Genomic DNA, 16,927 nt, shown 5'->3' with positions numbered 1-16,927 from the left:
AGATACTCTCAACTCACCAGAAGAAAGACTAGCATGGAGTTATCAGTGTTTCCTTCCTATTTAAGATCACGATTATTGTTTGAAAAACTTTGCTATTTTAAACCATGAAGCTGCGGGGTGAGGTCTGCTGCTACCTAGGTATCACTAGCATGGAAGGATGGGCTTCCATGGATGAGGAGGCACACCAAACAACAACAAGCACCCCTGTGTGTTGTTGCTGTTGCATCAACTACAGTCTCGTGCTTCTCTACAATTGCAACACAGAACTTGCCATTACTTAAGTGTTCCGGACAACATCTTGTGTCAACATCTATGCAGGAAAAAAAAGTGTAATTGACTGACATGTTGTGTCTCTGCAACATTATTGGCAGTTTAGGTATTTTGTAATTTGTTGCAGAAACTGTACAAGACCAAGCATAAAGGAGGATTTACACCTTAGTCATAAAACAGCTTCCTACTGTGTTGATAACAAAAGCCAAAACTGTGTTTTCTGAGCATGTCAAAAGCTATCAACATGAAAGGGCACCTGATGTAGATGTTTCAACAAAAGAAAAAGAGGTTAACATTCACTGTCAAAATAAAACTTCTAAATTTTCTGAATGGCAGTCTAGAAAGTAAGTATATTAATGTCACTTTGTCATGGAGAAGGCAACATCTTTGCCTACTTCTTGCTGTGGCTTGCAGAGACAGAGCATCAGGAACGTTGTGGCACATAGCAGATTTGTCTTACTAACAATATGCTGCAAAATAAACAAAGCTTTGACATTTTAAATCACACCCCCATCCCACCCCACCCAAGCCCTGCACTTGTAGATAACCTATACATTCTCAGGATACAGTGAGGAATCATTCTATAGTACATATTTAATTATAATTTAAAAAAGTCTAACTCGGACAACAATCTCTGGCCAGTAGCAAAATATCCACACATTACTCAAGTAAAGATCTGTTATTATCCCTTCACTGCAACAAACAGAAATCAGCACCTCGAGAAGGAGCTCCAGGGGTATCATATCACAGCCAATCGCACCAAATAAAAAAAATATGCTAATTTCACAAATGAAGTTTGACAAGAAGTAACATTGCATTTGTCTTGGCGAAACAAAGCACGAACGTAACATTTCACAGGTACAGTTACCATGCAAACGCATGTTTGTTGAGTTTGTCATTGTTTTTAACCCCAAATCACGAGTAGCATGCAGTTCTTCTGCCCCCCTCCAACTACTATATTAGAGATAGTCTGGGTAATGTACCTCTTTGGTGTAACCATAGCCTGTTAGGCAAGATTATACCACCCTAGGAAAGAATACAAGCAAAACTTGATCATATGTATGTTTACACAATGTACATTTTACCATTTAAAAAAACAAAACATGTTACATAGATTCTCAAACACAGCTCTGTTGAAAATGAAATTTTAAGCTTAAGAAATAGTTTTTAAACTACAAGGCCACCCCATTTTTTATGAACAATTTAAAAAGTTCCCACCCCTAAAAATCTGCCAGTATATTTCCTCGACTGCAACAGTCTTACCCACTCTCTAATACAGCTGATCTTTGCTTGACAGCAAGAACAGTTCTTACATTTCTCAAATGCATGAGACAATGGACTCCGGGATAGATACAGTTCTTAAATGTGTGACACTGGAACAAATCTGACTTAAATGATTAATTGGTCAATTCAGGTGTTCCCCGGCACTACCCTTCAAGGCAGGGGCTTCTGCTGTTCAATGATGTGAGTTCTGGCTTTTGTTGGCATCAAGATCCACAAAGAGGCTTATGTTCAGGATTTGAGTACAACAGCAATTCACCAGAAACTCTTGTACCCAGTTTGCTCAAAACCATGGAGGAACTTGGTTTTCTGTATTCTCTCATCCAAACAGGGAATACAGCCCCAGCGCAGCACCTTTGGCCAAAACAGAACTATTTGGATGCGAAGTAGAATTTCTTAAATTTTCTTTTTTGTAGTCGTTTAAGCAACTGCAACAGGTTTAAGCAACTGCAACAGCTGACTTAACTTGCAGGGTCTTTTATCAGAGGGTTACCATCTTCCTCAGCTTTACACAACGGAGCCCTTTGAAGAAGACAAATGAATTGACTGAATCCTTGTGGCCAACGTCCTCTGTAAGTCCTCTAGTACATTTTGACCAGATGTTTCTCCATTCTTGTCATACAACAGCTGTTTGAAAGCTTCATTTTCAATGAGGACCATCATATTTTTTAGAAAGTAGCCTTCACAATAGGAAGATAGTTCTGTGACGCCGAGAAACTACAAGAAGTGAAATTAGAGAAAGATAACCAATCTGATAAAACCCAATCAGCAAATACAGTGCATAAGAGCTGCACACAAACAAATACACAAGCTCAGCCTTGTAGATAGGCACAGTAACACTTACAGATACGAATGCATGGAGGGGAAGGAGTTAATCAAACAGTATTTTATGCTGATGATTCCTATAATAATTCCATGTTAAAGACTGTGGTTGATGGGAAAACAAAATTCCATGGGCTGAAGCTTTGCTCCCTTGGGAATTGATGGGAGTTCTACCGCAGAGTTTACCAGACCCATGATTTCACGCTAGAAGTTACACCCTAAAACTAAGGGTTTGGGAAAACATTACACAGCAAGTTTCAAGAATGCCATCCTCAGCAAGGATGGGACATATGACTGTAGTAAGCTGTCATGCAAAATTTCATATTTTGATGAATCTTTGGAGGAGAAATGGAAACAATCAGCCATTGAAGAAATCTCCCCAGGGTAGTGGTGGATTTCCCAGCATTGGACACTTTTAAGATTCAGCCAGATAGAATGCTGGGCTATCTTGCCTAGACCATACTTTTGCCTAGAAAGGTTGGACCAGATGATCCTCAAAGTCCCTTCCAACCTGATATTCTACAATTCTATAATTTTAAGAATGGAAAGTCCATAGGGATATTAATACTCTCCATTCAGCTTTTATTTGTAAATATAACCAAATTCACATTCTCTGACCTTCCTACCAGTACCTCAGCTCTTTAATCCAGGGTTTCAAACTCTTATTCCTGCAGCTGCTACTACAAAGCGCATCACCTTGCTAAACATTGTTCTACAACCTAGGCCCCTGCCACAGATAACTTCCCAAGTCTGTGCTCACGTCATGTTATTCCAGCAAATCGTGTCTTTCTCTCAATCATGACAAAGGCTGTGCTCCAGGTTTCTCTGGGCCAACCTGCTTGCACCTCCCCATCTGGAAAGACAGGTCTCAGCATTGCCCGAGTGCCTGCAGATGCAGATGAGCTTGTAAAGTAGCAAGGACAAGAAAGGTGTCCCTGACCACGGCAGGGTGGTTGCAACTAGATGATCTTTAAGTGTCCCTTACAATCCAAACCATTCTATGATGATTCTAGGAAGGACAAGAAATGGTACCTACAACAGCATCAGGTCACTCAAAACCTGCTCCTGGCTGATGAGGTGGTTCCTGATTTCAGTGCCTGCTCACCTTATTGCCATTCTCACTAGGGTCTAACACAAGCTCTTCCACACCTCAGAGAGCAACATGGAAAGGCAGATGGATGGCTGACAAGCTGTGCTGGAGCTGCGTGTGAGCTCTCCTGGCTCATCAAGACCATCTGGCCTCTTACGCCACACAACATCATCTCACACTCACATAACAAATGAGGCTGCCCTGTGATGGGAGCACTGGAAAGAATGATCTGTGCTCAGATTAATCACCTGCACATCACACGTACCAGGAGCAAAAAGACAAAGCATCTTGTATGCTCTTCTAGCGTAATAGAGAGGTATCTGAACTAGCTTTAAATGTGTGAGTTCAGGCCCCAGAAACCTTCTGGATATAGCAGTATGAAGCTTAGCCATGGTAATTCACTGGAAGAAGGGTAAATTAGCCCATGCAGTGCTTTAGGGTGATGTGGCTTAATTCCAGAAGTCAAAGTTTCATTTACAGCTAGATTGGCTATCTCTGCAATGTCCCACCCACATCAGTGCAAACATGACTCTGGCTGTAAAAACCTCTCAAGTACACCATTTCCACAGCCTCCACTGAAAGATGCAGGCACAAAAAAAATTGCAGGCTGGGGCTCTTATAGGCAAACCAGGAGTTGAATTTAGCCACTGGGTCTGTTCAGTCCCAGCACCAGCAGTGTACCAGTCCCTCAAAGAGGTCTAAACCTCCATGTAAGAATTTTCTTCAATCAGATGTAAATAATAGCCACATTTCACAATTCAAAGAAAACATGTGATTTTAAACCAAAATTATTAATTTTACTAACAGTAATACAAATTGAGAAATTCCCACATGAGCTAGAAGATAAATCAAATATTTTTCAAAAGATTCCTGCACTGTAATTTTTTTCCCATTACAATAAATGGACCTGCAGATATACCTCATTACTTATTTTTATAGGTGGAACTTTGTGCTATTTTAAACACTGATTGCATGTTATCTGTACATCAAGACCTAACATTACTATTCTCTGTAGGAAATACCTGAGGATGGGAATGGAGGTCAGATCTGAAGGGGTTTGGAGCAGGATTACTCTGTTCAATCAAACCTCCATGTCACAATGCATCAGTTTATCTTTTGTATAGACCATGTAAGTTACAGAAAAAATATTTCATTGCACTTATTTGTGTATCATTTCCATCTTCCAAGTGAAAGTCTAACTACTACACCTGAGGAGGAGAAAAACTGAAACTAATCAATGTGGCAACAACCTCTATCAATGTGTGAAAATGGGTTTTCTGGGTCAAAAAATGCCATGCTTTTTTGTCTAATGACTTAGGCCACCTCACAAGCTAAGTATATAATTCGATTCCAATAAGAAGCGCTCCAAGACATAAAATTCTCATTACCATCCTTGCAGGGCTCTGAGCCACTGAACTTCCACAACATGGCATTTTCATATATTGACAAGCTGTCACCAGCATTGAGTATATCCCCCCAGTGGGCTCCAGGCAGGAGGAAACAGGTAATCTTAATGGGAAAATGCAGCTTGAAAGGTGAAAGCAGAGGTGTCTTCTTCACTTAGGTGATTCCTGTGGAATCAGCTCAGCAGTTTGGGCTGCCATGAGTAAGGGACAGGTCTTGCACACAGTGATACACTCAAACTGAGTTTGAACCGCTCGGGGAAGGGGGTGAGAAGGTGCCACCTTGCAGTTATACTACATGATTTAAGACTGTCACTATGCTATGTACCTATTAGCTAGTCAATCCCAGTAAATGAATGACAAATCTTAAACACATAACAAACATACTAAGCATATGATATATATATATATATGTGTCACTACTTGTCATAAAACTGACCTACAACTATGACGACAGACACACAACATGCAAGCGTATGCAGTTATTTTTACCTTGGCATGATTATAAATATCCACGCAGTTTTCTGTATTAATGCTTTTTGCACAAATGATCTCACAGTGTCGTTGTAAAGCTTCAAGCTGGAAAAATTTAGCAGCAGAGAGAAGCTAAAAAAAAACAAAAGGCACGGAAAAAATAGTCAAAAACTGCTGAGCGATACAGAATCAGAGCTTGATTCTTTACTGTGTCATTATAGTTTTTTTCTCTGTCCCTGCTTCAGTTAGCATGAAAGTACTGACAAAAAGTCAGAATGAGAAGATTGCTTAGTTGCTTCCACCCTCTGCAGGTCCCCTCTAGATCACACTTTGGGAAGCCGTACACGGAGAGACCACCACGGGCTGCTCAGATATACATGCTGACTTTGGAATGGGGTGAGGAGTGGGGGATGTATGAGAGAGAAAAAGGAAACTGCAGCTTCAAGAATATTTTCTCACTTTGCAAACATGACTCTGCAAGAAGGAACCTGCAATTGCATTCCCAAAAAACAAGGTTACGGTTCAACTGTTCCCAAAGATCTGGCTGAAACAGAGCACCTGGGCTGGATGTGGGGATGTCAGCAGAAGGGTCAGGACCAAGAGTATAGAGGAATTCAAACCAGATGATGATGACCATCCTGGGCAGTCTTAACAATCTAGAGAGGCAATAAAACTCAAATCTGTCACCTCAGCAGGCTCAAGGAAATGGAATCAGATTTCCATATGCTCCTTGTTCTAGCCTGTGAGCAGTTGTAAGGTAATGTCTAGGCCACAGAAGCTGAAACACTATCTGACACTACTGTCTGAAGTGAGTGCACAGAGGGATACTATGCAAAGGTGGGAACCAGCTCGGTGTGGGGCACTGCCTAGTTAACATTCACATTAGTGCCATGTGCCTGTACCGCTGCTCTACCATGGCTCTGCTGACACCAGCACTTCAGCTGACCTCCCTCTTTGGCCTTGCATCCCCCCTATGGTTATACTACCTGGACTGGCACTGTTCTGGGATCTCTGTACACCAATAGGGTGAAAATGGCTTAAATTTTGAATTCTCAACTGATTTCAGTAGTGCTAAGATTTCCTCTATTGCCCCCACTCTGTCCTTTTACAGTGGGGAAAAGGCATTTCATTTTATGTCTTTCCATGATGGGTCATTGACTCTGGCTCTCTGCTCTGCCTTAGGAAGCAGGTTGGGGTTCTCCATTGCTTGACACCCAGACATACCTTAAGGCCAAGCTGTTTAGGTGTTTAAATAGCACTTATTCATATATTCAGGCCTTTATACAGTCCTTATTATGTAGGACTGCATGACAAAAAACTATCTTGTGAATCCCAAAGGGACTCTCATGCTTCTAGTCAGAAGCACTAGGGAACTATCAAAACCCTGAAACTTCCATGACATTATTCTGACTTCTCCTATGCAGTCTGTTCAAGCTCTACTTTAATACCATAAATAAATCCGAGTGCTGGAAATCTGCAGTGCTGATGTGATAGCAGCCAGCTGGCCTCAATTATGAATTGCAGCAAAGATTTCTGTGGAGTATTTCTGGTGCTTCTTGTTATCATATTTGTAATAAGGCAAGTTGCTAAATGCAGTTTTGAAAGATAAAGCCAAATCCTATTCCAGCTGCCTCTGTGGCTCAAGCAGTCATGTGCTGGTTTGTAATTACTTAAAACTGTGAGGAACCGTGACCAGATCTGTTATCAACAGATCAATCAATCAGTCATACATTCTCAAGTCACAGAAATTTTGAAATGTCACAAAAGTAGAGCAAGCTGCCAGCTGAACTGCAGCACAGGCTTTCTAACAGCCTAGGTGATAACAGACACGTCTCTATAGAGCCGCTGCACTGCCTAGTGTAAGACTCCATATTTCAGAAAAGGTTAGAAATTCAGGAGTTCTTTCAAAACTATGAGTGAAATAGAGAATTAGTGAACTTTTCCTATATGGCTCAGAAAGTCAATGTGGGTATGCTTAGTTAAAAATCCACTGCCTGCACTGGAGAGAGATAATTTCAGTCCTGACCAGTTCCATCCTGTGGCTGCCAGACAGTAGTGCCATAGGGAGTAGTGTCATAGCAATAGAACACGAGGAAATGAAATGAAGTTGTGTCAGGGGAAGTACAGATTAGACATTAGGAGAAGGTTCTCCACTATGAAGGTGGTCAGCCACTGAACAGGCTTCTCAGAGAAGCCGTCATGGCACCAAGCTAGAGTTCAAGGCGCATCTGGATGACACTGAGTGATATGGTTTAGTTTTATATAGTCCTGCAAGGAGCATGGAGTTGGACTTGGTGATCCTTAGGGGTCCCTTCCAACTTGAGATATTCTATGACTCTCTTGGTGGCAGAGAGTACATAGACTATGGTTTTATTCAGGAAATCATCACATGATTGAAATTCAACTGAACCATGACTCTGGTCAGATTTCTCTCACTGTTAAAGCCAGGTATATGCCCAAGAACTCTCTCATGTGAGGAACCAAACTGGATTATTTTTAATGTTGCTGAGATAGATCTGAACATGTAAGCCCGAGCTAATTAACCAGAAGTAAAGAGTGTGGCGGAGGGAATCTGACTGGCCCTGCTGGAGCAGAGAACCTCATCTATCAGGCTGAGAGAAAGAGAGGATCGAACACTATGCTGCTGGGAGTTGCTTCCAGATTTTGGTAACACCAGCTTTGCCACTAACCAGCTATTTTTCTTTCAGATACTTTCTTGCTTGATGATGATAATTTTTCTACTCTTTTTTCTCTGACAGTCAACTTCATACTGGCAAAAGTTATCATAATGGGTGACCAGCAAAGAAAGAGACCGAGTGTCTCCCACAGGACTGCAGACAGCCTGGGCACTCCAAGTGAGGCACTTCTGGCTCTTACAGGAATGCTCATGTGGCCTTGGGTGAATGGTACACAGATCACTTAGCATTGCTCACACTGCAGTTAAGATAAATGTCTTACCTCCATAATTTCATTATTTTTAATCAGGAGTGACTCTGCACCTCCATAATAAAGATACTGCATAACCAGCTGTAATAAAACAAAGGGAGTGTTTATAAAAAGCAATGCAAGACATCAGGGAACAGGAGGTGATGTAAAGGTTGCAGGCAATACCCGAGGTTCTCCCAACACCACCAAAAAATTATAGATAAAACTGGCTCAAACCTCCTGATTTCAAGATATACTTGGTTAGTCTCTCTGCAAAGTTCAATGTCTCCTTTTCACAGGTAGTGTAATGTCTCAGCCCTGATCCTCAAATTGTCTGGACTTTCTGGTGAGCTCCAAACAATTTTCAGGAAACTGATAAATTCATTCTGAGTTTTCAGTGTATTTCCCCGTAGGTTAAGTACATCACTGATTCAGGCAAATATAGCATATACAATAGTTACTCCTTTATTCCTTCCCAGGCAATGGCACCCCCACCTTCACCCAGCTGTGTGTGGGCATGCATGGATGATGAGAAAGAGAGGGGGAGGCTTTGCACTGTAATACAAGCCAGCTAAGATCCCTCTGCAGGATGCTTCCAGCAAGCCTAAAGTTATTGTAGGCAGCTGGGAATTATTTGCAGTGATAACAGTCGACTCATGGAACTGTCTGAGCTCTGAGTCAACTAAAGGGAAGCATATACATGTATGTATACACTACAGGTATGTAAAGCAAGCGTTTTCTCTATGTTTTCATGGCAAAAAAATTGATTGGAGAATACTGCAAAGGAAGGGAATGAACTGTGTCTCTTCCAAGCCTGTCCATTAAGTACAGAAAGAGCCAACTACAGAAAAAAGCACCAGGTGCTTTGTCTGCACAGCCCATGTAAGTGAAATGCATGTTATTGTATCCACTCAGGAACGGCGTTTGCAATCAATAGCACTCTGCAGCTTAGTGTGCGAAGGGAAATGAAGCCTGTGCTCATGAAACCACTACTCTGAGCTATGTGTTTATCAAATACATAAGTACTAATTTGCACAGGGCATGTATGATGTTCCTCTTACAAGTTCCATTCAAATTTAATGTGAGAACTGACTTTACCTGAAAGATGGGGTACTTCACATAGTTGATCTCAATACAAGTACTATCAGATGAGGGCTTGCTAGACAGCAATGCTTTAAACCTAAATAAAAAGGAGCAAAATTGAATAGCCAGCCCAATTTCCTCTGTGAAAAAGTATGGCAAAAACAGTACAAAAGTGTAGAGGAAGGATGGCACCAACTCTTGCAAAAACAGTACACTGAAATGAATGGCTTTGTCACCAAAAAGCATCAAGATTTAGACACTGACATAAAGTTTTCTTTAGGAAAGAAAGAAAAGGAAGAAGCCTTTCTCTAGGAGATTTTAATTTGAAATTTTTGAAAAATACATCTAATGTAGCAATAGAATAAAATGTACATTGGAAATTCAGAGTCTGTAAAGATGCATACCACAAAACCAAATTTTTTTTTATTGGAGGTAACATGACCTTTTAGAAGACTTGCAACATTTAAAACCTGCACAGTTTCTTTTTTTGAAGGTTAAATTCTGGACTATGTCCATTATGCTGATTTAAAAAGTATTTTGGAACAAACTTAAAACAACTAAACTAAGACTTTTAATGCTTCTATGCAAGCTCAATACAATTGTGTAAGAAGAGGCAGGATAGAAAACTAGATAGGTTGCTGTTCCCTAATTATCAAAACCAGAAATTCAGACACAAGTTTCAGGAAAAAAAATGTATTTTAAGTTAATAATTGCAGATTTATGTGAGATGTACACATATGTAACAATCTACTTCTCAAAACCAGATATTCTCATTGATCAAGTGGTGAAAATGGGAAATGTGCTGCCAGAAACATCTGCCCTTCTACTTCCTCTCTTTGATAATTCATCCGACCTTCCAGCGGTAGTTCAAAGCTCAGCTCATCTATCAAGACCAGCATTTGTTGGATGGTAACCTTTTCCATATAATGACTGCATTTTGTTAATTAAAATATGGATAACAATTTACTTGCTTTCACTAGTGTCAAACTTTATTATGAACACAATCTAGTAGGCTTAAAGCTGGAGTTTGGAACATACTTGTACATCTACCAAGAAGCTCTAAACCAAAATATCAATTTCTTCATTGAAGGGAGGGTGAGATACTGCAGTTGCTTTATGCAAATCTCTTTACTCTGGGCTGTGGGTTGGCAGCACGACTAGCATCAATTCCCACATTGCTCAAATTATCCAAACTCAGTGGTTTGTCCTTGCCATATCTTGAAATAAGCTTTTACAGAGGGCCAGATAAATTTCTTTAAAAGCACACCTTTAATTATACAGCTGCTTACATATAAAGTCTGTGATCCACTTTAAGGTTGGGTTTAACTGGGTAACCCGTATTCAGGCTTCTGAGCACAGGCAACAGACTGTAAGTACTGCCTTTGGATACCGTCAAATGCTGCCAATGAGCTGTGTGATAGTAACTTGTTTTTCCTGAAGACTGCCTAAACTGATGCAAGGTAGGATTTAGCCACTCATAGGATAAATTATTATTAAGAATCAAAATATTAAGACTCCTGTACAATCGAGAGCTGGATGCAGCAACGAGCTCCATGCAAATGTGCCTCAGTGGAATGAAGTCAGATGCATGGCCAGAAGCATGGATCGCTTACTGGGTGGAAATCTAGTAAGAGGAGCACTTGTTAAATATCTGGCAGATCAACCAGAAAAAAGCGGTGGAGAAACATTGCTTAGGAAAAACTTGAAGATTGGGTCACTAGCCTTCAAAGAATTGCAACAGCAGCAAAACAAACAAAAAACCCCCAGAAAAACCACAAAATCACTTTCTATTTTTGTTTAAAAAAAGAAAAATATAGATATATTTTACCTTGGTGATGCAGTAAATAGCAACACTCGATGTGCATAAAACGGTCTTCCTTCCACCAGAAATGTAACATCTGACATCTCTTTATTGTTAAGAAAATGGGGATCTAGAATCACAAAGAGCAGGAAACAAAAAAGCCAGTAACTGAATATTTTTCTGTTTTGGCAGAAGAAGACAATAGAATAGAAGAATATTGTTTTTAATGAGTAAAGCCCATTAAGCTATTTTGGACAGGTTGAGACAGAAGCCCCTCAGACAACCACATGGAGTTCAAACAAAGGGAATTCAAAGCTTTGAAGTCCGTGGTGACCTTTGCTGAGATGATAGCCAGCCCTCCATGCTGTGTAAAGCTGGCACAGCCTCCCAGCTCTGCTACCCAATGCAAACTGCAGCTGAACAGATGCTGGAGGGCCCTGTGCTCATTTATATCCTATTACGCCCCTCTCCCTGTGCAAGAAGTCTTTGTATCAAGGGGAAGAGGGTCCTGGAAAATTGCTTGGGTCTTCTCTCAGTCCCATTAAACCACCCTGGGCTCTGTTGGCCTGGCTGGGAGGGCTGTGCTGCTGCAGCATCACCTGCAGCCAGACACAGTGGCCTGCGATCCGGACAGATGCTTGGCTCCAGGCCCAAGGCTTGGATCCCAGCCTAATTAGCAACACAGACAAATCCTTGCAGATTTACAGTCCCACTTCAACACACCTGATGACTCTCCTGATTTCAGTGGGAGTTTCAGGTCAGGCTAAGTTTGGGGCCCTTCCTTTTTCTAGTTCTGCCTTTCAAATTCGGGTTTTTCTCTGACTTGTGGCCCCCTCAAGCACCTGGCCAGTAACACAGACTTCCCACAGCTCTCCTTGGAGAACCAGCCAGTACCTCCAAGTCACACTCACCTAGGCGGGAGGTCTGCTTGCGCTTAATTTCAACCAGCTTTGGAATTGGGTAGGGTCCATAGCAATGAGTGAAAATAACAGAGAGCTGCTGGCTGATCACTTCATTCTAAGCAAAAGAAAACAAACACATGCCATGTAAGCTTAGTATGCAACATAAAATCAGTATGCAAAGGACATGTTAAGTTGCTCTCAAGAGCTGCCTGTTTTGAAGGTGAAAAATGTGATTGCTGAACCTTTATTAAACATCAGAGCTTGGGATTATCAGCATTTGTTAGAAACTGCAGATCTCATTTACTTGATTGCTATGTTTCCTGTAGGAATCATTTAAAAGAAAAACTTTCTTCCTTGGATGAGAAATCTTGTTTTTCTAACAAACTCCACAGCTCCATCCCCTCTGCAAAAACAAAGTTCCTTTACAATAGTGATTTCATTTTATTTGCATACTTACTGTGCTGGAAAATGACTTTTTTGTCGCTCTTTAGAAAATGGTCACTGGTCATGTTTCAGAAAACCAGAGCTACAGACAGATACAGCTGCACAGCCTGGACACATCTCTAAGTGCAACAGTCTCACAAACAGACCCTTCCCTTACAGAGTGACTGAAGCATCACAGACTGCCACTCATTCAATCCCAAATGTTTCATTAACATGCTCTTACACCACTGGCACCGGCATGGGCACCACTGTCCTGAGGAAGCCACCAGACCTTCACCAAACTAGGTCTCCTCCCTGGCCTTACCCATTTCTGCCTAAACTCTGAGAGCAAGGCACCCACAGGAGGCTTTCGTAAGCACCTTGAGTATCTATACAACTAAGACACAAGGGTAGTGAAATGGATTTAATGCTTAAGTTCCAGATGAAAGCAGGATTTAAAGCTCTGGCAAATTTTATCCCACACTTTGCTGGTAATCAGAGCAAGTCTAGACAAGTTCAGCAGTGCCACACTGTTAATTCATGATGACATCTTTTAACTACCCTGTTGGTTGGTGATTCCATTCCACACCGTGAAACTGTGAAAAGGTGAGATACTTAGATATGAGAGGATCAAAGGCCAAGGAAATAAGCAGGTGAGGGACAAAAAAAAAATCATAATATAAAAATTTAAGGAGTACAGATGTTATACTAAAAATATTTCCAAGCTTTAGGAACAGAAATTGAAGCTTTCCTTGCTCTAAGCACATTTCATCGGTGCTCCTTAAATCCCACGAGGGACAAGGAGGAGTGGCAGAGACGCTGTAATGACTCCTTTACTGAATCTAATCAAATAGGGTGGGAAAGGGTAGAGCTGTTCCCTCACAGGCACATGCTGATGTCAAAGGAAATTACATGCACTCACCCGCAGGCAGGAGTTGGCTCCTATTACTACGTCAGATATAGCATTGAAAGAAATGCTAATCTAAGAGAAATACTGACACTAAGAGTCACCATTTAGCACGGCACAGGGACCAGCCCTCAGAGAGAGGCTCACTGCTGTGGCTCTGAGACACACAGGATGTCTCACTCCAGGAGCATCTCACTGTTCAGCATCTTCCCGCTGGAGCTCTGCAAAGCACTTCACAAAGGGAGTGAATCACAGGGTGAAGAGAAAAGGAAGATTTAAGGCCAGATTTAAAGAAGGAAGTGACTCAGCTGCCGGGAGGGCTGGGAGGGAAAGCTTTAGACAGACAGGGCAGAAAGAGCAATTTCTTCTCTGCTCGGAAGGGCTGTGCCGAAGCACCACGGCTGACTGAGTCAGCCAGGGAGGAGTGTGTCCCGGGGGACACTGATTACCAGCAGGGCAGCTCCCGGTTGGATCTGGCAGATGCTAAGAAGTCAGTACATACAAAGATGGGGACAATTCCGTGGTTAGAGCAGACTGAAGCTTCCAGAGAGGAGAACTGGAAGAGTAATGGTCACCTTTCACCTGCAGTGAATAAAAGCAGAGTAACTGCACTGAAGAGGAGAGCTCCTGGAAACTCCTCCTCGAATCTGCCAGGGGGCACTGGTCCTGTCAATGTCACTGAGGTTTTAGTGGGTTCCATGAACTCATCAGTCCCAGCCACAGCTGTGCCTAGGCAATAGCTTTTTCAAAACACACACATACATCAATAAAGACAATGCATCTCCTCCTTCCAGGGTGCCTGTGGGAATTGCGCTGCTGGAATATCTGGGTATTGACTTCTCAGTGCCTCATTAGGAGCTGGAGGCCTAACTCACCAGTCTGAACAACAGCACTGCACACCGGGACATCCAGGTGCATCGAGATCAGGGAAGAACAGGCCAAATCCAGTCAGGCAAGTGGGAGAAGAGGATCCCTGCTCGTAACTCTAACCAACGTGACGAACCAGTCATGCATGCAGACATCCCATGGGAGCCTGCCTACACAGGTGAGATGCTGCCAGATCCCTGGGTCACCAATGGGGCACTAACCCTGTGGTGTGCAGATACAAGCCCATTAAAAAGCCACCTTGCCCACAAGCCTGTGAAAAAAGTGGTATAAACTAAGCTCTAATTAGCTCAAGATGTGATATGTTCACATGAGAGATGCTTAAAAACCCCAAGACGTGGAACAGAGATGGGACAAAGATAAAAAGAGACCTTAGGATCGACACATCAAAGAATGCAGGGCCATCAGACAGACAGTGGCTTCAGACCTCCAATGCAGAACACTGATCTCATTTGGCAGAGAGGAGGTTTAAGACCTTTGGCTTCTGTCCATAACAGTAAATACATCTCATACCACCCAAAGGCCAAAAAATGTGCTCAGCGAGAAAGCTGAAGCATGTGCTCATTTAGAGTCACTACTAAAAAGCAGCAGCAAGGGAAGGGAGTGGTAAGCTATTACACTGTTGCTCCCCACACCCCCCAGCATGCAGCCAAGCTCACAGGGCTGTGGCCCTGGTTCTGCTCCCACAGAGCCTCTGCTGGCTTTTACCAATAAACCAGGTAGAAACAGGAGAGAGGAAAGGGATACTTTGTCTGCAACTGGATATCTGGGGAAAAAATTGGCTTTTTGAAGCTCAATCCTGTTCTTGGAGCAGGCTGAACTAGGCTGGCTGTGAAGTAACTGGGAACAACTGCCAAAGTCCATGACCTGGGACACCAGCACTGCTCTGGAAGAGAGGAGGATGTGTCCAGCCGATTCAACCTTCCCTTTCGCACAGTGTCCACACTGACATGCTCAGAAGCTCTCATTCCATTCAAGCACCAAGACAGATAATTCTTCCCTGTTTATCCTATCATCCCATCAACCTAACTGTGAAAGCCCAGCTGTACGAGCTCCTTGAAGCAGTTGTGGGCGGCGATATTAACACTGAAGGAGCAAACCAGAGTTTGTTTTCTTGCTACAATTTTATGTTGGAAAACATTGTGCCAGGATGCGTGAGGCTGACACCTGGAGCGGGGCCAGCTTCCTCTTAGACATGGGCGTTCATCCCAGTCAAAGGGAGCCGATGTGCATCTTCTTCTGTGGGAGGGGGAAGAAAGCTTGGCATAGGATATAATAAAAATATTTACCTAGCCATGGGGTAGTTTACAGATAGGCAAGAGGGAACAGGGAACAACAGTGAGTCTTCTGAGGGAGATGGTGCTTCCAGCAGAGAGCTCGTTGGTGAGCAAGCAACTTTGCTTTGTAGATACAAGCAGTCTCCTGACTTAAAAGCATTCTTCAGCACAGATCTAAAGGAATTCCCCACTCCTGGTGGATGCACTTGAACTGTGAGGGGAATTCATAAATTGTTTTGAAGCAAAGCTTAAGGCTTTCAAGTTGTTGGACCAGAGATGACTAGTCGATTGATCTGAAAAGAGGTGAAGACCTGGGGGGGGAGTTCAGGGATATTTTTTCCTGAATGTCCATCTGATGAAGGTCTATGGCAGGATTCAGGAAAGTCTCCTCTAGACTTCAGCACACACCCTGGGAGTGCTAGCTCCATTCCAGCTTACCCAGTTCAATCCAGCCTAGCCATTCTGGGATGAGGTCCTACAAGGTATTGGGCACAGCTGGGAAATACACAGCCAGTTTTCTCCAGTATTTGTGCAAGATATGTGTCTACGCTCCAAACTCTCCAGGGTAAAACACGTGTCAGAGACTGCTCAAATCCCAGTGCTTAGTTCTCCTTACCGGCTGATGGACCCCCTACCACCTCCACGTGGCTGTCCTCTACAGTGGTAACAAGTTAGGCTGCTTTTCTTTACCTCTTCTATCCCAAGCAGTACTTTGGGTTTTCCTTTCCTTTTCCTTCCTTTTCCTTCCTCCACCTCACCAGCTCAGCTCCATTTTAACCTACGTCTCCCAGGCCCTCAAATTCGACTACCACAAGCCCCAAAACCAAAAGCTCACCACGTTAAGGCAGAAAAGTAGCACACTCGTTCTTCTGGGCCCAGTGTCTGCCTGTTAATACACATCTTCCCAGCAGGCTGAGAAATAACACTGCTCAGGGACAGGGCCACTAGCAAAGGTATCTTTTCTCTCCCTGGTCCTGAGGATGCTGGGGGGATGCAGTTCTCTGCTAAATGCAGAGTGGCAGAAGTGCTGTTTCTAGTCACCCATCTCACATGCGTTCCCAGCAGCTGTTCCAGCAGTGGCAGAGTCTCAGGATACCCTGAGCCCATTGAAGACTCATCCATGACAGGCTGAGATACCCTCGAATTAGTCCCCTATTTATGCTCCCCTTTCCCAGAAAGAGGTGACTAAGGGTGAAGCAACAGAGAGGGCTTTTCACAGACCCCCAGCCCTGAACACTCAAACTCTGAACCCTTCTTTTTCTGTCTCAAGAACCTATTCCATCCTCGCCTAGGTGTCCTCTTGCATAATTCACCTTTGCCAACTGCCTCAAAACTGATTAAATGCCACTTCAGAGGGTCACTCCTAGATGGTTAAGCAGCATAC

At 42.8% G+C, this 16,927-nt stretch overlaps 1 protein-coding gene across 1 annotated transcript in view; it reads right to left on the bottom strand.

Moving 5' to 3' along the window:
* Positions 1 to 818: 818 nt before the first annotated feature.
* Positions 819 to 16,927, bottom strand: part of BTBD11 (BTB domain containing 11) — a 71,577-nt gene continuing 55,468 nt past the window's right edge. Inside the window, exons 11-16 of the mRNA XM_018080653.1 lie at positions 12,061 to 12,166; positions 11,177 to 11,279; positions 9,364 to 9,445; positions 8,299 to 8,367; positions 5,359 to 5,472; positions 819 to 2,268 (exon numbers count right to left, since the gene is read on the bottom strand). Of these exons, the coding sequence (XP_017936142.1) occupies positions 2,059 to 2,268; positions 5,359 to 5,472; positions 8,299 to 8,367; positions 9,364 to 9,445; positions 11,177 to 11,279; positions 12,061 to 12,166 (684 nt within the window). The 3' untranslated portion in view covers positions 819 to 2,058. The remainder of the gene's footprint in view (positions 2,269 to 5,358; positions 5,473 to 8,298; positions 8,368 to 9,363; positions 9,446 to 11,176; positions 11,280 to 12,060; positions 12,167 to 16,927) is intronic.

Source organism: Manacus vitellinus, unplaced genomic scaffold (genome assembly GCF_001715985.3).
Source record: "Manacus vitellinus isolate BGI_N305 unplaced genomic scaffold, ASM171598v3 scaffold_5_pilon, whole genome shotgun sequence".
NCBI classification, from domain to species: domain Eukaryota; kingdom Metazoa; phylum Chordata; class Aves; order Passeriformes; family Pipridae; genus Manacus; species Manacus vitellinus.
Note: the sequence above shows the minus strand (reverse complement) of the source record. Positions and strands in the feature narration are given on the sequence as shown.